Source organism: Lonchura striata, chromosome 14 (assembly GCF_046129695.1).
Source record: "Lonchura striata isolate bLonStr1 chromosome 14, bLonStr1.mat, whole genome shotgun sequence".
Lineage (NCBI taxonomy): Eukaryota > Metazoa > Chordata > Aves > Passeriformes > Estrildidae > Lonchura > Lonchura striata.
Window position 1 is genome coordinate 6752813 of NC_134616.1, and position 27788 is coordinate 6780600.

Below are 27788 nucleotides of genomic sequence, written 5' to 3' on the forward strand. Positions count from 1 at the left end.
AACTATTCTATCCATTATCTATTTTCAGTCTGTTCAACTATTAGTATAGAATCCTTTTTTTCAGTTCTTATTTTACTTACCAGTGTTGGTGAATTCTGATCAGGCCAAAAAGATTCTGGGATTGGCCAATGTCCCACAGGAACACCCGTTTTAGGGTTAGGCCGTACATAAATGAGTTTATGACAACTATGCCACGGCTGAGAAGCAAATGAATTGATGGGCCTGGATGAATCAACAAGTCCATCTAAAATTTAAACAAAGCAAAATAACAAAAAGAAAATGAAAAGCTACATGCATGCATTTGTCTGCTAGCAAAATTTCTGTATTAGCAGCCAGTAATGCATTTCATTACTCTTATTCCAAAGACATACAGATCTTTATATCAGAGGCTGAAATAACCTATGCATCCAGGTGTATCACAGAATCATCTGAGAAACAATTCCAGTATTTGCCCTGATCTCCCTTCTGCTCCTGTGGCACAGCCATTACACAGTGAGTGCAGCAAGGCATACTCACATGCTATGGAAAATGTATTTGCCTAAGCTCAGTGTCTGACACAGCTCCCACAGGCAGCACCAAGCTACTGCTGCTGGTTCTGCTGCACCTGGAGAGGCTGAGAATTGGCATTTGCATTTCTACATGGGCTGCAGCGCTCACTGACTGATGCTGCCACACATGGAAACTCAAAGAGGAGCAAAGTTTCTTGGAGAAGTTGGATCCATCTTGCAGGAGGCAGTTTTTGCCATATTTTTAATTATAACAATTCACAGATCACCTAAACCCCACAGCCTGCTGCAAAGGCCAGCCTTGCCTGCCAGCCCAACAGCACAGAACTCCTGCATACTGAGGATAAAGAACTTTGTAGCACGATAGATGTAACCAGTAGTTTTCAAAGACTGCTCTTCAAAGCAAACAGCACAGCAGAGATCACCCACTTAACCAATCTTCAGTGTTTTAAAAAGATTTTACATTAATAGTTTTCCTTGCTTTAGAGAATTAGTCAGTAATACTGTGGAAACTATGTTTCTGTGAAACATCAGTTTTGTTTCTCTGCATTATAAAAACAGTGATTTTTACAACTTGGGAAAATCCTATAGTATTTCTCTCTAGTTTAGGACTTTCTCAATTCCCATAGAGATGAAAAGTCTTGGCATTTTTATACATTCATATCCACAGTCCATCACCATTCAAATGTGACAGAAATGAAGGTAACAAAATCCCCACATTTCACCAGTCATTCTGCCACATAGGACAGAACATTTGGGCCACCAGAGACATTTGGGAATTTGGTGCTGTGCTGTCCACCACAGCATTACAAGAAAGCCTTCTTTAAATAAGCAAAAGGAGAAAACAAACATAGAAAAAGCTGATTCTAGAATGAAAGCAGGAATAAAGCTGGCTTTGCCAGAATATTCAGGTGATGCTAAAAGCTATTCTATTTTCAGATATTCCAGGATCCTAACTTCCTAAACTGGAACTACTCAGCCCTCTCCCTTTAAGCCATGAACTTCTCCAAATCTGAAGAACTGCTTCACATTTGGAGTGCACTATCCTCTTTTCCTCTTATACACCAGACTAACAGGGAGCAAAGTAATTCTTTGTTCTTTGCAGTTTTTCACTCACAGCTGAGAACATTCACCTGCATCTCACTGATCTGTGATCATTTAGCAGAATGAAAATCTACAGAAAATTAAGCAGAGATTGCTTTAGAGATGTTGAAGTGTTTAAATACACTACTGCTAGATTTAATTATTTTAAGTGCAGTCCTGACAACACTGTAATTCAAACTTAAATGCTTCCTGCAAACATTCACTTTCCTCAGCCATCCAAAAAGAGGAGTGACACAGAGCCAGCCAGCAGTAGATGATCCATATAAGCATGTGCAGACATATGGTATCATTGAACTTAGCAAGGATCAAACTAACATTTGTAAAAGGTGTATCCTGTTCACTATAGGAAAAAGCTGGCAGGAAGAACATGGAAAACACTTAAGGACATCTACACACAAACAAAATATTTTGTCTTGAACATTAGGAGCAGGGAAAAAAAAAACAACAATCACTGTACCTTCTCCAATAGGAGCTGGGTCTGGTCCTGACTTCTCAAAGTTAATAACAACTCCACTTTGGACTTTTTGAACTAAAGATTCTAAACACTGATTCAACATTCTTTGTGTCCGAACGCAGTACGAACGACCTATGCAAGAGAGAAATTACATGGGGAAACAGAAAAGCAAATTTTGAGTAATCTTATTTAAGGAGAAGTTTTATTACCTAAGTCATGCTGCCAAGGCTTGTAATTTTCTCCAAAATAATAACAAACTATGTACAAGTTTATGTAAAAGGCAAAGTACTTTACAAATCCAATACAACCAAAAAGAACCAAAACCCCCACAGCCTGCTGAGATTTTGTTACTAAAAAGAGACCATTAAGGCTTCATCAGGCTGGACCAAGGCCAAGTTTATAGAGGCCCTTAGGAAGGCCTGATTTCACCAAGACTATGTAATCTGCTTTTGTCTACTCAAACCTCCTCCTCCCACACAACAATTTCTCCAAGCACCAATTTAAAAAAAATTCTAATCAACATATCAAGCAATAGGCTCCAGAATTAATTTTTTAAAGATTAAATTTAGCTTATCAGCCCTGAAGCAGAATTAACATCTCACTAATAGCAGTCCTGCTCAATTCAACACTTAAAAAAAAAAAAAATTTAAAAAAAAACTCATGATGAGCAAAGCCAACCTCCAGAATAACCAAAGAAATTTTCCAAAACCTCCTACTGCATTTTAGAAAATGCTCTCACATCTACACTTGAAATAGGAATATTGCTTTATTTTAAAGTTCTCCTATGCTACTGGAATCCAAGAAAGCACCACATGGATTCACATGGACACAGAGTAATTCAGACAAACAGGAAGAGGTGAAGGTGAATTAAAGGAAAATAAGTATTTCAAGGCAAATGCCAAATGTGAAGCAAAGCAAAAAAGCATCCAGTTACCTCCTGTAACCTCACACATCTGTGTGATAGCAGATTCATCAGTAGGCACACTCCCAAGCTGCTCTGGCTCTGCAGATGCAGCTCCTGGCAAACGCAGTACCAGAGCAAACAGCCTTTGATCCCAACGGAATGGTTCTTTGGTTAGTTCACTTCCAGGCAAAGGAGAATTCAATGGAAGATGAAGCTGGTAAAAAAAGATTTAAGAACATTTTATAGTATTTGACAAACCAGCTAAAAACATCACATCCAAATTAATTCATTTATCTGTAAAAGACCCCTTTTCTCTCCAACCCACTAATTTATCTCAAGTTCTCATCTCAAAACCCTTACAGACTATGAATTTAGGGGCTTGGCAATGACAGAATAGCTGGTTTCTATTCTCTATAAAAACAGGTCAACGATGAAGAAGTACAATTAGCAGGAAAAAACTGATTAATACTCAGCAGCATAGAACCAACCTGCACAATCATAACTTGAAAGAACTTAATGCACATTTACCTCCTCTTGGACTCCAGCTGTATTTGTCAGTTTGTTTCCATCTGTTATGGTAATCAAAATAGATGGCTCCAAAAAGAACGGATTCCTTCCCTACAAAAAAAGCACAAGAATGCAAAGAGCAACCTTAACACACAGGCTGAGAGACTTGTATTTTTGTCATTATAAAATAAACAGTAAGATAAGCAATCTTTCAAAATAATCCTGTAATTTTTTTTAGTAAGTGTGGAACCACACGGAACTACACAAGATGGGCTACTCCTGTGAGTCTACAGTTTGGGCATTTATACTCTGCTTCTTTGTACTCCAGTAATGAAGAAAATGCCAGCATTTTCCAGGGTCTTTTCATAGCCATAAGAAAAAAATTAGTTCCCAGTTCAAGCTCTTACACAGAGCTATTCAACATTAAAAAAAGTTAAATGCAAAAAGGAACTTGAACCACCAAAATCCCTCACCAACTGTAACTTAAGAAAACACAGAAATACAAAAGGCAGAAGACTATAGATAGATTTGTTACCTGTCCATAGTTGTCTATTCCAGACACTAATCTATTGAGATTTAACAAGTCAAACGATGACCTGAGTGCCTGACCAAGTGTTGTTAGTCCTGAAGCCTGAAGGTTTTTCAGTTCATTCATGAATGTTGCGTGGTTTTCCTTCCATCCAGCCTGTTACATAAAACAAAAAAAGCTTATTAGTTATTCTAGTAGCAAACTGCAATCAACCGCAAGTTGGCATTTATCTCTCTTCCCAACAAAAATTAATTATATTCCTGATTAACGGATGCACTGCACCATTTACATGCTGCACACACCTAATCCAGGTATGCACAACTTGATGTGAAACATGGTCACACATACAATGGGAGACTCAAGAAACACACACACTGCCAAGCACTGGAAAAACTTTGCATTACCATGAAAATTGCTGTAGAGATGACGCTGTTAACAGAAGTATTTGGATTTAGCATGTAAATATTTTTTTAGGAGAAACTGCCAAGTTTGGAAATCAGAAATGCAACTGCCAAAGTAACTGCAAAGGTAAAACCAAGATAAAAGCACCATAATGTCACTGCCTCTTCTGGCACATACCCATTTCCTTTTTATCCTTTCTTCCATAAATTAAAGGGAAGAAAAGAAAGGAGTGGCTGCAAACACCCTATTAAGAATCAAATCACTGTTTAATGTCTCAGGGTAACAGCTTAAAAATTTGGAGGTCTTTAAAAAAATTACTGCTGACAAAGCCTAGGGATCAAAGGAACAACAAGTGATGAGGGTGGATCAGTCCAACCAAACACTCTGGACCCTCTGGTAAGCAGGCCCAACAGGTGTGATTCACATTCCCTTCCCTTAAAAGTGGTTTGCTGCACAGTTGGGAAGCTATTTTAGAAAACCAGCTCACAGGGAATTGGTACAGGATTTACAGATGCCTCAGCTAAAAGCCTGAGAGTCCTGGATATTCCTGTAACTCTCAGCCTTGCTTTCACACCATACTCTCCAAGCCACTCCTGCAGCAAGCAAGCAAGCAGTTATTCACCCAGGCTCGCTAGCATCTGGCACCAGAGACATTCCCCATGCTCCTCCAGGAATCCCAGCTACGCAGACATGGAGAGCATCATTTCAGACAGCCTGACTTCTGCTGGGACACCTCTGAGCAACATATCCTCCAGGTGAAGTAGGTTCTCCTCCCTGTGCAACCTGCTGGCTGTGCCAAGTTGTGCAAGAACACAAGAGGACAGGATTTTCCTGTGCTTTTTTTAAGCAGCTCTATCCCATTGCCAACCTTTAGTACACACTGAGGGCTCTGTAAATGGTCTTAAGATAGACATGTTCAGAACTGTAAAAGATATTAGAATTAAGTAGAAAGGACATGTGATGATCAATACTTTTGTTGAGTTGACAAGCCTAAGCTGGGTGGATTTCTTTTCAGAAAGGAGAATTATCATAAGATGATACAACAAAAGTATTTTGGTCAAGTTTCGCTCCCTTAACCAGTTCTTCAAGCTTGAGATTAATGCAAGGGATGCAAGTAAGAAAACTCTGCAATGGGACAAAGACAGAACAGACTTTCACCAGGACTAGTTCAGCTTTATGATTAAACTGCCCTGGCAGCTCAAAAGAACCAGGTAATTCTCAATAAAACACCAACACTCACACACAAGCATAACTCAAAATATAGCATCTCATCAGCAGAGCCACAGCAACCTCCCACACCTGTGGTCAGCTCAAGGCAAAAATGAAATGCAAGCATAGAGTCACTGTTTTATTAGAGTAAAAGTGACTTGGTTCACAGTATTTTTTCAGAGTGAAATAGCACCAAACCCAACAAGATGATTTGCCTTATCCTAAAAAAGCTTCTCTTAAACAATTTTAAAGTGAATAGTTACCAAAATTGTTTTGTCTGAATTCCACAGACCCATAAATGTAGGTGAGACTGCTCCCTTTTGTCTGGCAAAAACACCCATCAGTGTTCTTGGGAACAGCCAGGCTGGAGTTCAGAAAGTGTTTTCCAGCAAAAACCATTTGCCTCAAGTTGTTTCTAAAGCACATGGGGGAACAAAAGAAACATTATTCTCAGTCTACATTTCTTGATTTGAACTCCAATGAATTTAAGAGTATTCTTTATAAAATAAACAGTAAGAGTCTTCTTCACTGGTATTTGGAGATTCTGCTATTTTCCCGTTGTGAAAATGTTTGCTCAGCTTCCAGCTCTCTGTTTGATCTTGCTGCAGTGTGGTCAACTCTCTGCAAAATAAAACATGTACCATTTCCCCAGGCAGAAGTAGGGAAGCTGAAGGTACAAGGAGCAGCTGATCACCAATGGTTGGCTGTCCAAGGAAACTATTTTTTATCTTACAGCTCTCACAGGATCTTTAAAGATAAAGCCAAGGAGAACTGTACCTTTGAAATAAACAGAGTAAAATGGAAGAACTTCTCATAATAAGAACAGCAAATGCAAGATTTCCATATCCAGCTCTAACTAAAAAACTGATTAGTTAATGTACTCCATTTGCTACCTTATCCTAAAAAAAAGATTCTTTAATCAAAAACACTTAAATCAATGACAAGTCTACTTCTGTAAAATGTTTTTCTCCAGAAATACTCAAGCCAATGTATATAATGAAATATGTATTTCAGGGACAGAAACGCCAGCTCCATAGAAGTCTGTATATTCTCCTTTCCACATATACAGTAGGAACATTCTTAGGGCAAAACAGAGTCAAGTACCCAACACCAAGCAGATGCACAATGAGTTCACATTGAAGTGATTAAATAATAATCCTTCCTAAAATCAAAATACTACCACTAACACTGCTTACAAAAAAACCCACTGACTTTATTTGCCAGGAGAAACACTAATGACCAAAAAAAACCTGACCAAAACCCCACAACCTTTGAAGGACCAAATTCAAACATATTCCACAAAACTACTAATCCTCTACTACAGGTCAGTAACTAAAAAGTCAGAACTGAATAATAGTTATTTCAGCTGTTTATGAACCAATTTGAACAGTGAGAGTATTTGCTTCTAATCTTCAATATTACATTCCGACTTAGTCACTTTTATGTCCAGAATTTATTAATAGCCATCTGAGCTGCCTTTACCTTGCCAGTATATTACTGACCTTTCCTTTGATAATTTATATGAACAAATAATTTTAGACTCTAAACACATACCAGAAGACTTTCAAAGATAGCTAGGAAAAAACAAGTACTAAAATCAAAAATCTCACCCTTTGCTTATGCCAACAACAGACAAAAATGCACTGTCATTTGGCCTTCTGCAAGCTCTGGATACCATCCTACAAACCACCCAGAGATTTGGAAGCATCACACCACCCTCCAGTGCCTGGCTTCAGCCTTGGCAAGCAAATCATGCTGACAAGAAATAACATACTTAAAAAGTAACATTTTTCTCTGGTAACTTAGTTTTCAGACAAATCCGAGCCCTGCTTATATTTCACCACTCAGCTACAGAAGTATTTCAGCTGCTTCAAGAAGCAGGTAAGGTCAAAACAACTTATTTCAGCAGGAGAAAGCCCCACATTAATGAGAATTCAAACACCAAGGTGAAAAATACAGTGAAGAAAAAGAGATTTTATTTAGACCAAGCAGAATCAGGACTAACTGAACATCAAAATAACAGAGTTGAGCAGCAAAAGAAAAACTTGGTCAGAGTCAGTAGCTTAAAAAGACCTTCAAGATTTAGGAGAAACAGAAGATTTTATTTGCAAGAGACTAGAAAGAAAAGCTTAACATTCTGTAGGAGTTAAAAAAACAAAAAGAAACCACTCCACCTTTATCACATAAAAGGGGGCAATATCAATATACAAGTAAAACAGTACCAAGTTTTGAATATACGTAACACAGATCTTGAAATCTCAGCTACACTGGATTATCTGTCAGGTTTACTGGTCTTACTGAATTTTTTTAATGGTTCATTGTTGGTTTGTTCTGGCTTTGATTGATGCTGTGCTTTTTTTCTTTTATTCCTTCCAACTATTTCTTGGCACAGTTTTGTCAGCTTGTAAAAAAAAAAAAGAGGCAGAGCCAAAGGCTGGGCATTAGAGCACAAGAATTCCAGGTCCAAAGCAGTTCCCAGTTTCACCACCTTCAGGAAGTCCAGGGACATGGTGCTTTGGAGGCTGCAAGTATTTACCTTCAGAGCTTATAATAAGCAATGCCATAAGACTGAACTGCACAGTTTATTGTTCACTGGATTGCTTTCAAATCTAATTCTAAAATTGCAACATTACTAAAAATAATCTTCCAAGAAGACAATTTGCAATCCTGCATGCCAATCACAACAGCCTGTGTTACAGTACATACTCAATAGTTAGTCAAACATACACATTTTTAATAATTCTGCTAATCTAGAAAGAACAACTGCATTTTAGATATTACAACTTGTTCAAAGTATCTCAATAATTCAAGCTATTATTAACTGCACCCATCTTAGGAAAAGAGACTACCTTGAAGATAACATGTCTGTGGCATCCTAGCTTGTCAGTGGCAATCACTTGGAAAAAAGGCAAGAAAAAAAAAATCAGCTGTTGAAATCTGAAACCACCGCTGCTATGGAATTTCCAAGTACCACAGGAAGACAGAGAAACCAGCAGAGCACTTTGCCTCCCAAATCAACAGAATTACTCATTTTTAAACTACCTTTCTGTTCACTGGTGACTGTACACATGATCACAACTCAGCCCTACTCATGTCTGAGCCAAAGTCAAGCAAAGTCAAGTGTTTCTTTTGTACAGAATTGAATTATTCTTTTTACACCCTATCATTCACGGGGCTGCTTCCCAAATGCCGAATTATCTCCATCTCTTTGTAATCTCCTGAACCCAGCACTGCTCAGCGGGTTCTGCAGCAGGGAATAACCTCCTATGCTGCCTTGAGCTTCCCTGCCTGAGCATCGACAGCTTTGGCATAGGAGTTTTAGCAAGCCAAGAGAGTCTTGGTCACCCCAGTTCTGCCACAATAAAACTCAGCAAACAGGGAGAGGGAGAGGTGCTAGTACCATGTGCCCCCTGCCCATGAAGGACAGGGTAAGGCTTCTTGTCAGTACAGAGCAGCCAATGCCCACACCACCCCCATGTGTTTGATCTGTTATTCGAAGATTTGCTAGCTAAAAATAGTACACAGGAGAAGAAAGGTACTGACTACACTATGAACACCAAATACATTTTTATTTAACATTTTTAATTTTCCTAAAATAATTCAAAATCATATGACCTACTAATCATTTTCTAATTTCATCCTCGCAAATGTTTGTCTGTGCAAATGGGGCAGAAAAACAGTTCTAAGAGACACAGACATTGACCCCACTCCAAATACTTATGAATGCCATTTTTGAGGCAACAGAGTTCTCAGGTTTTCTGTACCTTTGGCTGCAGAACTCTTCTTATTTCAGCACTTCTACTCTCTAGTTTGTTCTGTGTAACACCAGTCCTGGCACTGCACAGCATTAAACAGACCATAGCAAAGAAACTCCCAAGATCAATTCTTTTCTGTTCTTGGCACAGGAGAGCAGCACAGCACCCACCTCTCATATCTGAGATCAGCCCAGCTCCAGCACAGAACGACCCTGGCACACAGGTCTGAACTCAGCTCCTCACTGGGGTGGTGCTGAGTGCAGGGAGCAGCAGGGCTCACTGCCTGCTCCAGCAGGTGCACACTGCTATCTGCTCTGAGACATGCCTAACAAAGACCCTCCTTCTCAGTTCTCATCTGAGGAGTATTTTAGCAGGTAACACATTCACAGGTTTAAACCACTCCCTCCATAATCCCAGAGTAGTCAAGTACAGTGAAGAGTCTACAGAAGCATCACTTGGTCCTCCTTACATCAGAGCTAGTGAGCACCAGGTCAGAGTGTTAAGTATTGTGAATAGTAAGCTAATTGTTTCTTCCTCTAAAGTTATTTCTGCTGCTTTTGTAGGACAATCAGACTGAAAACCATCCATCAAAAGTGCTTCTTTAAATCCAGTGGGGACTTTTTGAAAATTTAGTTCTTTAAAAAGCATCTAAATTCCAGTTAAATAAACTTTTGTGATGTTTTAATATACATAAAATGTGTCAGAGACCAGAGAAGCATAAACTGCTTTAAAACATCTTTAGGAAAAAAAAACACGTCTTAAAAAAAAGAAGACACTGAAGTAGAGGATTCCTTTGATCCCACATAGCTGATACAGTCTGACACCAGATTTTTAGCAGAAAGCTGTCACTTTGCACACCCCACTATCTTCATCCAGCTCCAGGCACCACAATTGTTCCTTTTTCTCTGGGACACACCATGTACCTTGATAACACAGAATCTCTCCTGCCCTCACCCACACTATTTTTCCCTACACAGCTGGAAACAGTGCAGAGCAGCTTTCCCCTGGGACACACCAGCCACACTAGAGCCCCTGCTGGGCTCACCACTCAGTGCCTGGAGAGCACCCTCCAGCTTCACTTCCCCTCAAAGCAATCCAGGCCTTGCACTCCAAAGAAGGGCTGCAGTGTGAAGTGAGATGTCCAGGAGATCCCCTTCAATTGCACATTTCTAAGCTGAACTCTCCTGTACCTGCACCCATCAAACTAAATAATTTTTGAAGACAGATCAAATCAGTTGGTTTTTTAAAGCACGTTAGTGAATGTTAACTGCATTCTAGCACAGTATGTAAGTGCCAGTTTTTATTATAGGCAGTCAGCTACACAGAAAACTATTTCATCTTTATAGAAAGAACTATTTCTCCATGAAACCTTAAAACAAAAAAAATCCAAAGAAAGCTCAGTCAAACTACACCATGCAATTCACTGTCCTTTCAAAATGACTTCACCATTAAATAAAACATAGAAACGCTTTTCCTTCAAGAAGAATTCAAGATGTTCATGTCATGAACAACTCAAATAATCTTTGAGCACAGCACCCCTGCAAAACACAAGCAGAGAGGTTCTTAAGCTCCAGTTACAACACGTGTACTGGGGTCTTTTGTTAGTATCAGCATTTAGAGAGAAGCAGCACCTTCTCCTATAGGAATGCCAAATGCAGAAGCTGTATGAACAACTCAAAGCTGGAAACTGCTTGGAACCAAGGGATAATAATCAATGCCAAGCAAGAAAGAAAAAATCCTACACTACCTTTTTATTTATTACCTGCTGCTCCTACTTCAATCCATCTCTGGATTTAGCTTTTTGGTCAACAGTGTTTCATGCATTTTGACAGTTACTCTCACTGCACTTTTTCTTGTACAAGGAAAAAAGGAAACACATGAAGAAAGGAAAGTATAAATACCAAAGAGATTATGGTATCACCCTGTTCCAAAAAGCATTCTTATTTAAATAGAAAAACACTATCCAGTTAATAAAGCACCTATTTCTGAAGAACACTCGAGAAGCCAGGATATTTCAGTACAGTGCTGAACCAGAACAAGCTACATTTCACACAACAGCTTAATGGAGAGGGAACACAGAAGTAATCACAGTTTGCAGCCTTAGCACAGTAAGCATAACAAGAGGCTCCATGCTCCTGTTCAGCAGCATAGCAGTCATTTCAGAAATACCATTATAGGTGCATCTTATCCAAACACTGTAGAGAGGGCAACTGCAGAAACATGGAGGTTTCAATCAAAGATTTTCAGCTACTCACAGTGCCTGTTGCTCTTTCAGCCTACCAAATCTACCCTCACTACCAGTCAGCCCCAGCTCTGTCCTTCTCCTGGTCCCTTCCTACACTCAGCATGGCTGGAGAAGCCACAAGGAACAAAGGCAATAGCTAAGAGGTTACAGAGTAGCCGCTACTACACAGCACAAGGGACTCCTCTCTGCACATTTTTTGCAATCAAGTGGAAAAGCATTACTGATGATACTCTAGCTTTACAGCCCAGAGCTGGAAAAACACAATATGATTCATGTTTATTTTGCAAACTGCCACGTTCTTTCCTCCTTCCTCCAAAAAGCACATCACAGAACTAGAGCAGCACACCAAAGTGCTACAGGTATTGTAAATTCACTTCAAAACTCAAGAATCTAGAAGGAGTCATCTAATCACCAGCTTTCCTCAATTAATGTCTGAAATGCTGTTCAACACACTGCTGAGGAAAAGGAATACTTTAGATGACCATTAAATTCATATACTCATGGAAATATCAACTAGCCAGCCCAGCAAATAACTTCACTCTCATACAGCCAAAAATACACTGATGGCCTTGGGATCATGACCAGATTTTTATTTCAGATGATGGCAAGGTTGGATTTCTTTTGAATGCAAGAGTCATCTGGACCAAAAGTAACTACCTGTGCTTAAGCTCTTTTGATTAGAGAAAGCTCCCCCAGGCCAGGCCCTCTGAGTACAGGGCACATGGTCCTAATCCAGCCCTCCAGTCCCACCACATCCCAGCCTGGGAGAACCATCGGGAGCCCTGGCAGCAGCTACAGGCACCAAGTGTTCTGCCTCAACAGATGCACATTCTCCCACAAAGCAGAGCTTAACTTTTTTTTTTTTTTAATCAAGACTCACTGGCTGAACCATTAACAAGCTATGAAGACCAGTGCTAATGCATTATACTCACTTAGAAGCAGAGCATAGCAACACCAGCTTAACCACACTGTAGATCTTTGTTTTCTGCCCAATTAATTGCTCGACAACATCCATCTTATCAAGTGTCTCACTTTTTAAAACACTATTTCACACGTTTAAGACTTTAAAAGCATCTGTAAGAACACAAACCAACAATTGCCTTATCTTTAAAAAGTAAAATGAAGGCGTTCTGAACTGTTAAGTTTTTTTAGTCTAGAATAACATTCAATAAATCTAGTGCTGCTTATGCTGAAATTTGCATAGATACACAAGGACAGAATATCATAACGATAAAAATAATAATAATAGCTATTTAAACATAAAACAAGACTTGTTTACTTATTTGACAATAAGCAGTTCAAGTTTCAGAGATCCTTGTCAATCTCAGTTCTTACACCAAAAGAAAGTTTGTTTTCTTAATGTTTTGCAGAGTGAATATACAAATCAATACAAGTCTATGGGCAACTACAGATTCTGATCTGCACAATAACAGTCTCTTTACAAGAATTAATCTCTTGGCACATTCTTAAAACCTCGATCCTAAAACATGCTGCTTTACAGCTGAAATTGATTGCTACATGTTTTCCAAGTGTTCTGAAATTAGCCAGAAAAAAATCAAAGCAAAAAAATTCCTTTCCATTATTGCCTGTTATGTTTTTGGGAGGTACAAAAGCACAAGAGTTACATTATTAAGAAGTGCACAGTAAGGATAAAATTTAGGAAAGTAAAAAAATTCCAAGATTCAATCTATAGAGTGCATTACTTAAGTAACAATCTACACTTAGAACAGCACCAGCTGCTCTTAAAATTTGATTTTTTTTTTTTTGATTGGTTGGTTTTTTGGGGGCTTTTTTAGGGGGTTGGGGTTTTTTGGAGGTTTTGTTTGTGGGTTTTTTGTTTTATTTTGTGGGGGGTTTTTGTTAGCCTGTTATTAAATAAAATCAAGGATATAGGCATTCAAAATAAGAGAATCACTAAGGCTGAAGCCATCTGGACCCTTCTAACAGGGCCCTTGGAGTTGTACTGCTCCCCCCTCCAAAAGCACGCAGCTCCAGAGCACAGGTCACACGGTACAGAACGTGCTTTTTCCCACTGGATCCCAGCTGCCCGAGCTATGGGAACACTGTAGGAGACAGCACTAAGATACATCTTTTCTAGATCACAGCAAGTTCAAAACATCATTGTTGCACCACTGCTGCAAATCACAGTTCCTCCTGGCAAGCTGTTCTAAAATATGCAAGGGTGAACAAGGTACAAGTGTCTGCAATCTTAATTACCTTTTTCCACTGCTAAATGTGAGCCAACACAGCCAGGGTGCAAGGCCCAGGCCTTTTTACATATATACAACAAAAAAGACACTTCTCAAAAACCTCCAAAGGAAAACTGAAATAATAATAGCACAAAAGGGGTAGAGTCAGACCACAATGATTCCATGTGCCAGGAACCAACAACTTCACAAAGCACCCTCCTTACAGAACACCTTCCTACAAAAATGTAACTCTGAAGATCCAACTCAACTGTTTGATTCCACATTTTAAGCTTCTATTTTTAAAATAAAAATGACCTTTGCACTGAGGATGAGTAAAGCCTCTTAATGCAAACCTATCTACTTTTGTCTAGTTTATCCTTTAGTCTTAAGGGCTTACATCTTTGAATGTGTCCAAGCCCAAATAAAGAACCAAATAAAAAGATGAAAACATAAATTGCTATAATGGCTATGAACAGATGATGGTTTCCTTTCAAGGCCTCTGGCATCTCATCTGTGGTACAGCACAAAGCAGAAACCCACCTCACATGAGAAAGAAAGCTTTTACTTTGCAGATTCCTGTAGGAGCAGAACCAGTTAAAATATTTTCATTAAGAATTAACCCAGCAACACACACTTGCCCTTCTGTGAAGACAGGCAGCAGGTGGAAGCATGAGTTCAAGTATTTAACTACTTCAAAATTATAATAATAAAAAGGACAGTCAAGCAGAGTTCAGACCCTCATATCTATCAAGAAGTTAATTTCTGAACTGTCCTTCCATTTAAATCAATTCCTTTCAAAAATTTAACCATCACCTTTAAGTTCTTGCATTAATTTGTTTTTTACAAAATACCCCAATTTCAAAAGGCACAAAACTATACCTTTTAGAGGAATTAATCACCCTGATTACTACTGTTTTTTTTTTAAAGCAAAAGGTACATTACTTTTCACAAAATTCCTCATTATAATGTTCTGTCCTCATTACACCAGTTCCTGGAAGAGGTTGCTTACAACTCACAACCAGGACACAAAGAAGTAAAGCAGCATGCTTATGCATGTTTAAAAGCATTTTAACACATTTTACACTAACCAGTATGACGTTTCTCAGGAATGGGAATGTGCTTTTTAAAGGACACTCTCTATAGGAATCAATTTAGTACCTTTATAAGCAGAAAGGGGCTACAATACTTCCTTGCTTGCTGCAGGGATGCCAACTGATGATTCGTAGGATTTTAGTAAAATACATTTTTAGATGTTTTCAGATTCTGAGACCTACCACCTGCACCAACAAGAACCTTCTGCCTATGGTCTTACATATCCAATTTCAGAATAGATGCCTAATTTAAAAAAAGAAACTTTTAAAAGCACATTCTTCAGTCAGATTTAAGTGATAAAGCAGTTAAACTGAAAGAAGCATGTAAAAACTGTTTGGTGGTTTTTCCCAAACACTATTAAGTTGATTTTGTTTTGCCCTCAAAAAAAATAGACAATCCTATTTGCATGAGTGTTCCTTAAACAACTGACTTCTGTTTCTCTTCCTTAAGTCATTGTGTTTAATAGAGGAAAAGCAATTGTTGGCTTTAACCTGCCAGTCATTTCTGCTCTAAGACAGCCTTCTGAAAACACACAAATTTCACAACAAAGCCTCAAACATGCACAGTGGAAGACATGGAGGAGAGGTGTGTGGAGTACTTCCCAGGCAATGGAAGATGTTAGTGCTCAGAAATAAAAATACTGCTGTAACTGACCCAAAAAGTGTACAGTGGTAGAACAGGACTGGTTATCTCTCTCCACTGAACAAGTACAGAATATAGTTTCCTGAATTAGTTATCAAGAACAGACACTGTGTGCTGCTTACACTCCATCCAGTCCCTCAGTACTACATTCAGCACCTCTTTTCCCCCTTTCCAACAAGGCCTGGCTAGTGGGTCCACTAAGTGTGTAGCTCATTAACAGCATATCTGCAGAGAAAGATAGGCCTCTCCCACGGACCTCAGCTCTCTTTCCCTTTTGCACCTCTAGGATAGCAGCTTCCCTCTTGGCCCTGCAGCTGCTATCTGCCTTGCACCAAAAATTCTGCCTGCACACCCCACTGCCAGCTTGTAAACCTCCAAGTGTATTCCCAGCTGCTCACACCACCCCTTCCACAGCACAGGCCAGACCACCAAGTACTCGTGCCTGCCGAAAGTCAGACCTTTTACATATAAAACCTAATGATTTTCAGTGTCTCAAGGTTCCTGTAAAAACTTAATCAACTTAGACTTATTCTATGGATCTGCTACAGTTAAGTTTACAAGGTATTCCTCAGATTTTCTTCCTTCACAAAAATGAAAAAACACACTAATGCATTTCCTACCACCTCAGGCAGCATTCCTGCAGATCTTTGCCACAAACCCAACAGGTTTCACGGTTGGGTTTCTCTTTCTCCCTGAAGCTCAGTCAGGAGCTCTGATCTAATTTCTTCCAGAAACAGACAAACAGGTCTCACATCTCTTTCAGCAGCACAGCCTATTCATTTGCCCCTGCCCTGTGCAGAGTGAGTGGTAATCAGTTCCATTCTGCACCAGCAAAGGATCTCCATGAAAGCAAAATTTAAAAACGCTTCTGTCAGAAGCTTCTGTGCCACTGAAATAAAAGACAGCAAAGTTATTCTCCTCAAGTGTGACCTTACGAACTCCCAGTTTTGAAGCACTATTTCAGTATCATAAACAAGCAGGTTATTTACATACATTAAGTACTCTTTGACAGACGCTTAAAAAAGCCTCTACAAATTCCTGATCCAGCCTCTAAGATATCCCAATCCAACTCCAGAATTTCAGGGGAAAAAAAAGAGGTTGCTCAAAGTCCATCATGAAGAGCTGCTTCCACAAGGGAGCTCTTTAGCACTGAAACATATGTTCAGGCTAGCAGGGAACAGCAGAGGAACTGGAAGGCATCCTATCCATCAGTCCCAGTTTGCAGATCTCAAACAGTGCAGTGTTTCACACACACTGTATAAAGAAATTTGAGCTACTTCTTAGACAGCTATGTACATATTTCTGCACTCAAATTCATGGAGCCCAGTTCTGCAGTGCAGTCACAGCTGACTCTTGAATTCAGTATAACACAACAGAAGGAGGAAAATATGTATTTCAGAATATAACTTATGTTCTCTCAGTCCTCTGACTTATGACCAGATCATTTATGAAGGTCAGACAGTAGAATCTCACATGAACATAAAACAGAAGTCATATTTCTGTGACCAGATAATAAATAATATTCCTCGAGCCCTGAGGAAAGGCCGTATCACTGCCAGCAGCCAGATATCAGTCACAAGGGAACAGGGCAATCCAGTTAATCAATAACTTCACATAAGGCCACCATTGTGTTTTTGGTCTGGGCCTGAACTCGCCATTTGCAGCCCAAATCCACAAGCAAGCCACAAACTGCAGGATGTGAGGTTTCACAAAAATCGAGAATGGAAAAAATAAATGAAGAGTTAAGCCTTGCTTCCATTTTCAAAAACTCTTTTGGCTAAGATTTTGGCATAAGCTCCATTTTCAGACAAATCTAGAAAGATCTTGCTGAAACATCATCACTGGAAAATAAGAAAAGCTTGCAGGGAAAAGGGTAGGTGAGAAGACTGTTCTCTTTTCTCCATACTTTTACTCTAGCACCATTACTTCCCAAAGAAATAAACAAGATTCTGCCCACTTGCACCACAGCATGTGCTTACTTACAGAGAAACAGATTATTTGATAGAGGATGCTGAAATTTATGTGATTAAAAAAAATAATCAACTGGATAAATATATGAAAAAAGCCACAGAAGACCATGAGGGCACAGCAAGAGCTCATGACAGGCCCCTGTGGGAGCTGGGGAAGTGCTGTGCAGCACTGTCAGTAACACGCCTGGCCTGTTCCCACCCTCCTGCCCAGGCATTCCGGATCAGCCACGTTGTGCAGGAAGGGATGAGAAGGGTGGGGCTGGCACACAAGGCTCGGAGGTGCTGCAGCACCAGGCCACAATAGGGCTGAGATGGAGCAAGATCTGGGCTCAAGCAATCCATGGACAGGAAGTCCTCAAAACAAGGACACATCAGGAACTGTATTCCCTCAATAGGACAATGCATTTCTCTTAGCCAGAAGGTCAGGAACGTCAAACACCCTGCCAGGCAGCAAGGCTGTTCCTGAACCCATTTTTTTCTTGCCCAACTGGATACACACTGGAAATAAACTCCTTCCATACCTAAATTTAAGCACTAGTGTTTTAATAGTAATAGACACCTTTTACAAAGGTGCTTTACTGTACATCTTATTACCTTCCCATGCATGCCAAATACCCAAAATCAGATACCCAAATACCAGAACAGACTAGCTCACTTCCATGTTAACATGCCACCAACTAGCACATTCTCACTTGATAGCACCCTATCATAATTTTAATCTAAAAAATGCACTAAAAACATTAGGTTGAAAACTCTTACTTCATGAAATAACATACTAATTTTCCCTTAGTTCATAAAATGAGAGTTTGAGCCAACATCCAATGAAATTTACAGGTATTTTTCCACTGACCTATACAGGATCATATCAGTCAACAATTACAAGGTTAATACATCTCATAAGATGTTTTTAATATATTTAATATTTGTCTCTTACTGTAGAGTATTTTAGAAACAAAGTAAGAGTTATAAATGTTTGCATCATAATTGCTGTCCCAAATCACCACCTATACATTATATAGCAAAGAGAAGCCAAACAGCTGATAAGGCTCCAGAGGCATCTGCTGCCAGAGTGGGGCTGATATTCCTGCCATCCCCACCTTCCCAGGACAGCACCTGACTCCTCTTTAGACACTTGTCATCACAGCTCTTTGCTGAGCCCCACTGCAAAATGAGGGACTAAATTATTTCATGTTTTAAAAATGGCATAGAGAAATATTAGCAGTCAAACAGCATCAACAGGTCCTGTAAATAATTTCAAACCATATATACTAAAGACAGTTTCAAAAACACCACTTTACTTTCACAGATTTTGGCAAATCATTTGTGCAATAGCATGATTCTTCCACTTAGCTCAATACAATACATACATACATACTTTCTTGATATATTCTTGTCCATCAAAAGTGAACCAGTGCTGTTGGTTTGAAATAATTTAATGCTACAGGCAAACAAATTCTGAAACAAACCAATCCAAAACATGTATCTCAGCTACCCCTGCTCCAAAACTCAAGTTCATGTAATTCCTCTGCGTCCTAGGTGGTCTCAACTCCACCACCAGATTATTTCCCTCAAGTGCTTCTCTGGTAAACTATCTGAGAGCCTATGTAATTTAATTAGTATAAATCATAAAGAAAACAAGAGGGTAAAACAGCCATTGCTGCACACACTTGGAAAGCAAGCCTGCAAAATGCATTCACTTGCCAGGTTTGTTTTCACATTCTCTAAATCAAGGCAAAGTATTTAACTGCAGCAGCATTAGCAAAAAAACCAGATTTTATATATTTTACAAGCATGTTCTGTAAGACAGAGAATCTGACCTAGACCAGGAAGATTTCCTGGCACAACTGTGGTTGTTAAAAAACACAACAGAGGGAACATCATAAATACCAGTGCAGGTCTTTATGAACAAGTCTTCAAACAGGGAGTCATCTGCTCACTGCTGTGAGGCTTTCTCTGCTCAAGGAACAGACATGATGACAGCCCAACAACACTCATTATCCCATGGAGTCTTTACGCAATAGCTGAGCTGCACTTGTGATCATAATTACTGTAATCACATATTTATTGAATCTGCAGCCTGTTCTTAGAAAAGTTACTAATTTTTGAAAAAATATTTTAAGATTGTTTGAGGTCCTATTTAAAAACCAGTGTGCTAAAGGCAGAAATATAAATTTCTAAGAAGAAAAACTAGCAAGTTACAAGAACCACAATACTTTTCTTTTCCCTTGGCTATTTAATGTACATTAAATATGACTGAATGCTATGATGGGTATCACAGCCCCATTTATTTCAATTACTATTTACTAAAACTGTTAACAGTCAGATGCTCATTAGCACATCAGAATGCACACAGATGCTTCTTAACCCCAAGGATCTTCCTCAGCAAATCTGAGTATAGCCATAGTAATAACCTGTGGCATTACCACACAGACCTCCAGCAGCAAAGTGATTTTTTTATAAAATCACCAGTATGCCTGCTGTCACTGCAGGGAGCAAGTTCATTTCTCAAACATAAGATACACTTGTGAAATATTTGACACAAAACTAGAAGAAATCTAGGACACAAGAAATCCAGTTAACACTGGCGTAACGAAGATGTAGGGTTTGCATCCAGCCACCATCACAGATGGGGCAAATGGTGTGTGCATCTTGTCTAAAAAAAAACCTCTCCTAGGCGTATGTAAGTTTTTTGACAGTAACTTTCTGTAAGCCAAGGATGGTTTCAATTCACAGAAATTACTACCACACCTTCTTCTGAGGAAATGAAAGGAGCAATACCAAATAATAAATACTTACTCTGTGACTTGTCACTTCAGAAAGCCATGTAAATTTATTACTGATGAAAGGAGCCAAAATTCATAGCTCATGATAGCTACATTTCCTCATTATCAATGTGAATAAGCTCACAGCACCAGTGAGTCTACTTACTTCTTAAACATCTCAAGAAGTTCTAGCTGGGAGATCTAGACAATATATTCCTTTCTTCTCTAGGATGACCAACAATGTATTCATACATTAATTTATTTGGCCTTCATAGCATGGGTCTACAGCTTAACAGTTATCATAAGTAGTGTATTACTATGAGCAAATATAGTCATAATCCGGGACTATTCAGGAGGATTCTAAAACTCCCATAGTAATGCTTTCTGTGACACACTTTACCTAAATGTTTTCAGTCAGGATGTTTCCATCAGCAAGCTGCAGCCTACAGCATAAGGGAGGCAGCACCATGATTTTTTTTTTACTTCTGCCTAAACCTCGTGGTGCAGACGATGTGATGAGAATGGCATGGCTGTACTTGCCTCAGACTTGAGGAATGAGAAAACAGGGACAAGAGGAGCCAGCGAGGCAGACTTGTTTGCTCTCGAGGCTTAGGGCAAACCTCATTCCCTACAACTCCTTTACAGGAGGCTGCAGTGAGATAGGGAAGGGTGTCTTCTGCTGTGCCTGCAGTGAGGGACCAGAGAAAATGGCCTTAAACTGGGACAGAGGAAATTCAGATCAGATATCACGAAGAAAATTTTTATGATTCAAGAGGGCAGGCTGTTTAGGGAGGTGTTAGAGTCCCTGTCGGTGTTTAAGAGGCTGGCACTGGGTGATGTGATTTAGTGGTTTACGAATTACAGTAGCAGTACTGGGTTGACGGCTAGACTCGGTGATCTTAAAGGTGTCTTCCAACCTCGACGATTCGATGGCTCCACATCCAGCACACCACGAGCCTGCACGGAGCGGCAGCTGCGAGCACCTTCCACTGGCGCAGGCTGCCGTGCTCAGCAGGCTGAACGGGGCGGGCGGCACAGGCGGACACACAACCCCAACACAGCGGCTTCGTCAATCGCAGAGGCGGAAACAGCCGCGGGTGCTGTCCCACACCCACAGCCGCGCCAGGGCCGGGCCCCGGCTGCCGTGAGGGGTGACTCGCCCTGCCCGGCCCGGCGGGCCCGGCCCTGCCCGCCCCCCGTGCCCGCGTGTCCCGGGGTCGCAGGGCCGCGCGGGCCCGGGCGCGGCGACGGCCCCGCCGGAGCCACCGCCCCGCGGGGGGCGGAGCGCGGCCGCCCCTCGGTGCGCCGGGGCGGTGAATCACGGCCCGCCCGTCTCCTCCCCCCCCCTCCTCCATCTCAGCAGCGCCCTCAGCCTCTCTCCTCCATACAAAAGCAAAATGTCCGCCATCTTCACAGGCTGCTGCTGCCGCCGCCGGGCCGGACGGGGCCGCGCCGCGCCAAGGGCGGCCCCGCCGCGGGGCCGAGGCGGCCGGGGGGGTCATTACCTTAATGCAGTAGGGCGGCTCGTCGAACGTAACCAGCATGTACCTGTCGCCGCGGCTGGCCGGGTCCCGGGCCCGCAGCTGCGGAGAGAACGGAGAGAAGCGGCGTGAGCGGGGGCGAAGGGGGCGAGGGGGGCGGCGGCTCCCCCGGCGCCGCGCACTCACCTTCATGAAGATCTCCACGGCGCCCTTGGCGATGTCCAGGTAGCTGGTGCCCAGGTACGCCCGCTGGTTCATGGAGGCGGACGTGTCTATGAGGAAGAGGAGGATCGGCATGGTCCAGGCAGAGCCCCGGCCGGCGGGCTCCCTGCGGAGGAGGCGCGGCGCTCGCCCGCGGCTCGCTCGGCTCTGGCGGCGGTGCCCGAGCTCGCCCGGACTCAACTTCTCTTCCCTGAGCCTCCACCAGCACCATGTGACCAGCGCGCACGCCATTGGCTGGCAATTATACCTGCATTTGCATATTCATGGCGGCGTGCGCTGGGGGGAGGGAAGGGGGGGGAGCGGGGTGACGGCGGGCGCGCGCGCGCCGCACCTGTCACACACACAGCGCGCCCGCCCCGCCCCTCTGCGGGGTCCCCCGCCCCGCGCTCCAGGGGCCGCTCCGCCCGGCCCCTCACGGCCGGTCGCGGTCCCGGTGCCGCCGTGTGAGCTCGGTGCCTCCCGGTACCCGCGGCTGGGTCACCGCGCCGCTGCCTCGCACCTCCCCGCCACCGCCTCAGCTCAGCCCTCGATGGCTGGGGAGTATGCAGGAGCTGCGTGCTGGTCCCGGGGAACCGAGCGAAGCCTCTCGGCAGCTCACCCGGTGATATAATCGCCCTCGTTCCTGTTTCCAGAGGTTTCACTTGAGCACTAAATCCCCGGCCCCCACAGGCGAGCCTTTCCCAGGTCAGGTAACAGCCATCTCCCGCAGGCAGTGCCTGATCTGGCCATCACACGCTGACGGGGCACCGCAGTGTGCCTGGATCGAGGCAGGATGGCATCAAATTAATTGTGGCAAAGATGAAAATACATAAACCCTGAAATCTTTCCTACCACTCAGAAAAATATTTTTTAAAAAGTATTATCTGAAAGGAGGTATCAGAGACTCAATTGGCCTGGAAAGTCTCTGTGTGATCATCGAGTCCAACCAATGGCCCAAGACCCCCATGTCAACCAGAGCACAGCACAGAGTGCCACATTCAGTTTTCCTTTAAAACCTCCAGGAACGGTGACCACCACCTCCCTGAGCAGCCCATTCCAATGTCTAATCACCCTTTCTGTGAAGAAATTCCTCCTAATGTCCAATCTAAACTTCCCCATACAGCTCAAGGCCATGTCCCCTTTTCCTGCTACTTATTGCGTAGTAGAAGACCCCAACTTGCACCTGGCAAAACCTCCTTTCAGGTAATTTTGGAGAGAAATAAAGTCCTCCCTGAGCCTCCTCTTCAAGGTGTCCTGCTCCAAGGGACCTGGCAGCCACCACCAACAGCAACCAGATAAGGGGAAGGAGGCTGAGGAAGTATTTAGCACTATGTCCACTCATAAATACTTGTTTTCTTCTAGGAGTAAATCCAAAACACACAGAAGAAGCACTGCCAGCTTGTATCTTAACTTTAAAGTAATAAAGAAACTGATAATATTTTCCAGTGCTTTTAAATTCAAATATTGTTTCCACATTTTTTTTGTCATTCATTTCAACAGCAGGCAGAATCTGTTTCAGTTCTCACTCCATTTTTGTGAAGCCCTTGGACAGTACTGTTGTTGCACAACATCACAGGTGAATTCTAATGCCCCATTACAAAGCAGTACAAAATACAAATGTTGGTAAAGGGACCATTGCCCATTTTGATCAGAATAATCAAGAGATGTAAACTCATTTGATTCAGGCATGTACTCATCCCTTTTGTCAACAGAAAAAGCCCAACATCTGCACACAGGACCTGCTATGTCTCTATATTTGCTTTAGAAAGAAGTTTGTCTTTAACAAAAAAACTCTGCAGATATTTTTTAAATAACATCTCATTAATTAATTCTATTGAACCAAAAGTAGGTAAGTTAAAGAGTTGAGAAGCAACTCATTTTGAAAAAGAATCCTGTCAAATTTTGAGACTCCATTCCATTATCCAGGCCCTCCATAAGTTGTGCATGCATATCTGCGGTTTCTGAATTTTAACAATTATAGCAGAAAGGCCAGGAGGGATAAACAGATAAATATTTTTATGCATGTCATTAGTGCACATGAATGGAGCCAGACTGAAACAAATGGGGTTTGAATCTCTAGAGATAAAATAAAAATGCAGATACTGTATTTTTGAACTGCTGCATGTTAGCCTGGAAAGATAACTCCTGGATAGGAATGGATTTGCAAAGGCCTGAATGGAAGAAGCCACCTAACACTGCCAGGTCCTGGCATGGGAACTCGATGAGGCCACCTATGCATTGCTCTCATGTCAACCAGATGAGGTCAGAGACTCCTTCTGCCTCCAGCTGACCCAGCCAATTCCAGCTGGCACCCAATGCCCCGTGTCCTGCAGCCTCCTTGTCTGGTTGTATGAAATGCTAAACAATTACAAATTCATATCCTCACCATGGTTTTTTATCATTCCAGACCACCAGATACCTAAAAGCTACTTCTTTCCCATCCAAACATAGTATTTAAAGGTCAAGATGAAACTCTTGTTTCCTATTTCACAGGTTGACCTTTCCAAGGGCAGCAGCAGGCCAGGTTCACATACTCTTCCTCTCTTGAGGATCTTGTTTTTTGGATCCTGCTCCAGCTGGACACCACAAGAGCTAAAGTCTAGCAATCTTCTAGGGACAATGCAAGATATTTATTTAGTTTAATGAGACACTTTTTATTCTTTTTCTACAGACACCATGTTTGTGAACATGCATTAATACAGCTAGAGTGGCTTTTACTCCTCCTCCATACTATTTGTTTTTGCAGAGCTGAGTACCTGGCAGCTATGGCAGTGGACATTCATCATCTCCATAAAGTTTAAACTTTTCTTGGCTTTTAATTGAAAATACACTCATCTACTATATTTCTGCAGCAGCAATAGTTAAAGAAATTGTCTTTATGGGGAAATTAATCACAACAGGTACAGCAGGTAAAGCTCTTCTATAATTAAATATTTTGAAATAATTTCTATGTAGGTATTCTATCCCATAGTTAAAAGGAACAGAATTCTGCATTGGTATTTCTAGTCAGTTTTTGAACCAAACAGATCAGTGGTATTTTTTCCTGTTGTGCTGATAAAGTATTATTTTTCCTCTTTCTTGTTCTAACACAGCTTAACATCTAAGCTGTTGTCTCTAACAGGATTTTAGCACTAACAGTTTGTTTCTTAACACTTTTATATTGCTTCATCTTACTTTTTTCTCACCTAGCTGCTTGGTATCCTTAACAAGTAATACACCTGGGAGACAGAAACCATGCTGCTTTAGACAGTGAAGGTGCTCAGCTTTGGCACAGATTAGCCACCTGAATTTGGGGCACACTGGATACATTAGTCAGAAATTATCTACTTAGAATCTGGATCAACAGCTAAACTCTTCAAACCTCCCTCTGCTGCTGTGGCTCCATATCTTGGTCATGTAATACAGCTGCCCTGATGATTTTCCTTCTTAATTTAAAACATCTCCAGGCAGAGCAGAAATGGTCACTGCTAAATCACTACAAAATTATGGATTAATCCATGCAGTGAGATGGGAGGTATGATCTCTATCACACAAAAAAAGAAGCTGTCACCGGAGCTAAGGGACTTGCTTGGCACCATAGAAGGTGCATTTTTCAGTACCACAGTGAGAATTCCGAAGGGTTTAGCTCTTAGGCAACCATAGATCTGTGCTGTCCCTTTCAGAAAGGTGAAATCCCCTGTTAACTTAAAGAATTTGTGTGCAGCTGGATGCGGGTTTGGAAGGTAAGAAATTGTTCTAAATAATAGCTCCTTCACAGTTGTATTCAAGATGGCAAAAGCTGAGCAAATTCAAGTCCTGTGATATTGTGTGCTGTATCAGGGCAAAATATTCTCCCCCATCAGCAGTTAGCTACTCTTAAGCCAGACACTAGAAAAGGCCAGGCTGCTTCTGCCAGTGTGTCACACAGCCCCTTCTGGAAAAACAAAACAGAAAAAAACAAAACAAAAAAAAAAAAAACAAACCAAGCCAACAAACACAAACAAAACCCCCAAACCAGTATTTTCCAGGACATTACTCAGCAGGACCGTTTTTCTTTTCTATAACTACACTGCAAGCTTCCACAAAATTATAACTCGTCCTTAAAGATTTCTGCCATTTTCACTTGCTCCATGTCCTTTTTGCAATTATTCCACTCAAGAGTTTGGGACCCTGATCCAAAATTTGCCTTTTCACTGCTTTTCAGGAATGTGGATTTGCAGATGGAAGGACAGTAATGGAAGCTGGGGAGCAAATCCTGGCTACTGTGAGCCATCACACTTTGTGTAAGTCTCTGGTGGAGATGTGCACCTGAATTTCTTTTTACAGGTTCAGCAAATACAGGAATTCCATTTTCAGCTAAAATATAAAGAACAAGCTATGGATACATGCCCTGACTGCAGCACGTTTTCTGCTGATTTATTGACTGTGCATAAATACTGCACTATAACTGTCATATTTAACTACTAGAAGAGAGAGCTGTATGCTCAGGAAGATAATTCAGGGCAACTCTGAGGTTGTTCATCTGTCTTCCATGTACTTCAGAAAAAGTAGCCACTTAGCAAAGGGGCAGAGTCCAGCCATCCCGATTTTCTCCCCTTCTCCCTCAGACTTGTTAACCCTTTGCTGTGCACAGTTCAGCAAGGTTTCTTCTTCCTGCAAAGTTTTTATGCAAGCACAGCTAATACTGCCCAGAGTCCAAAGGTGAAAGCCAGATCCACAGCCTGCATAACAGCAGACACAGTTTAATTTCCATTTTGCTTTAAAGACCAATGAGAAGAGGATGAGGAAGCGATTGGTTGCTTAAGATGGGGGATCGTTTTGCAATACTGGTAGATAAGCAAAATTCTGACAAAATGTCTCCGAGGAGACATAAAATGAACCCACGAAGCAGCACTTCGAACAGCAAAGCAAGCCAGAACAGATTTCCAGATAGGCAAAGCTTTCCATATGAGAACAGGTTTCAAAGTCCAAGAGTTTCTCCAAAGAAGAAACAACATTCAGAATAAAAGTTTGAAAAATATCCTGGCTGCTGAAAAAGAAACTGAAACCTTCTCCTGTTTAGCAAACTGGAGAATTGCATTACTCTAAGCCTCAGAAGATAAGAAAACAAAATTTAAATTGTGCTCATACCTATGCAGGGAGATACAAAACCCAAAGTGTGTGCTTCAGCCTAATGCATGTTTGTGATCCAACAGCAAATAACATCAGATTAATGGCCCCAGCCCCAAGCTCCCATATGTCCTGCCAAGTTCTCCCCTAGGAAAGATTTATCATCTCTTGCTGAAACACTGGGAGACAACAGAGTTTGTTCTGAGGCGTAAGAGAAAGGGAGAGGGATTTGTGGCCAAGACAGGAACCTCGCATCAGGCAGTCACAGCCATGGGAAGCAGGGGCTCACGGGCTGGGGATGCTCTGACTGCAGGTGCTTTTGAATTGACAGCCAGCCAAGAACGGCGTGAAATTCCCCGTTACTTCCTTTTACTGGTCTTAGGCTAAGTGTTGCTAAGCTGTACCTGGGAATCAGGCCAAATCAGCTTGGGATCTTTGGATGAAAGGCATTAAAAAAAAAAAAAAAAGAAACAGAAAGAAAAAAAATCCAGAGTATTACCAATGTAGAAAGCAGCAATATGAATTAAATTAATGCACAAGTGGCAGGATTTGGATTTTATTACATTCTGCAATGTAAAATATAAAGACAGACTAAAAAATTGCCACTTCTGAGGAAAACTACATCATTCTCCCTGGGTTCCTGTGAGGAAGAGTCATAAAAGCAGTACAACTTTACCAAAATTGAAACCTGAAAACACACATATGTTTAAATAGACTGGAGCCAACAGGGACTGGTTAGGAGAGTTGT

The 27788-nt window shown here is 41.4% G+C and overlaps 1 protein-coding gene across 3 annotated transcripts in view; it reads right to left on the reverse strand.

Moving 5' to 3' along the window:
• LOC110480499 (integrator complex subunit 6-like) overlaps nucleotides 1-22206 on the reverse strand; it is a 39694-nt gene extending 17488 nt beyond the window's left edge. For 2 of the 3 annotated variants that reach the window (XM_021548485.3, XM_021548486.3), the window contains exons 1-7: nucleotides 21938-22206; nucleotides 21776-21853; nucleotides 4011-4160; nucleotides 3497-3586; nucleotides 2999-3182; nucleotides 2068-2196; nucleotides 81-244 (exon numbers count right to left, since the gene is read on the reverse strand). In XM_021548485.3, the coding sequence (XP_021404160.2) occupies nucleotides 81-244; nucleotides 2068-2196; nucleotides 2999-3182; nucleotides 3497-3586; nucleotides 4011-4160; nucleotides 21776-21853; nucleotides 21938-22204 (1062 nt within the window). In that variant the 5' untranslated portion in view covers nucleotides 22205-22206. The remainder of the gene's footprint in view (nucleotides 1-80; nucleotides 245-2067; nucleotides 2197-2998; nucleotides 3183-3496; nucleotides 3587-4010; nucleotides 4161-21775; nucleotides 21854-21937) is intronic. The other variant, XM_021548484.3, reaches the window with a different exon arrangement.
• Between the last annotated feature and the right edge of the window lie 5582 nt (nucleotides 22207-27788).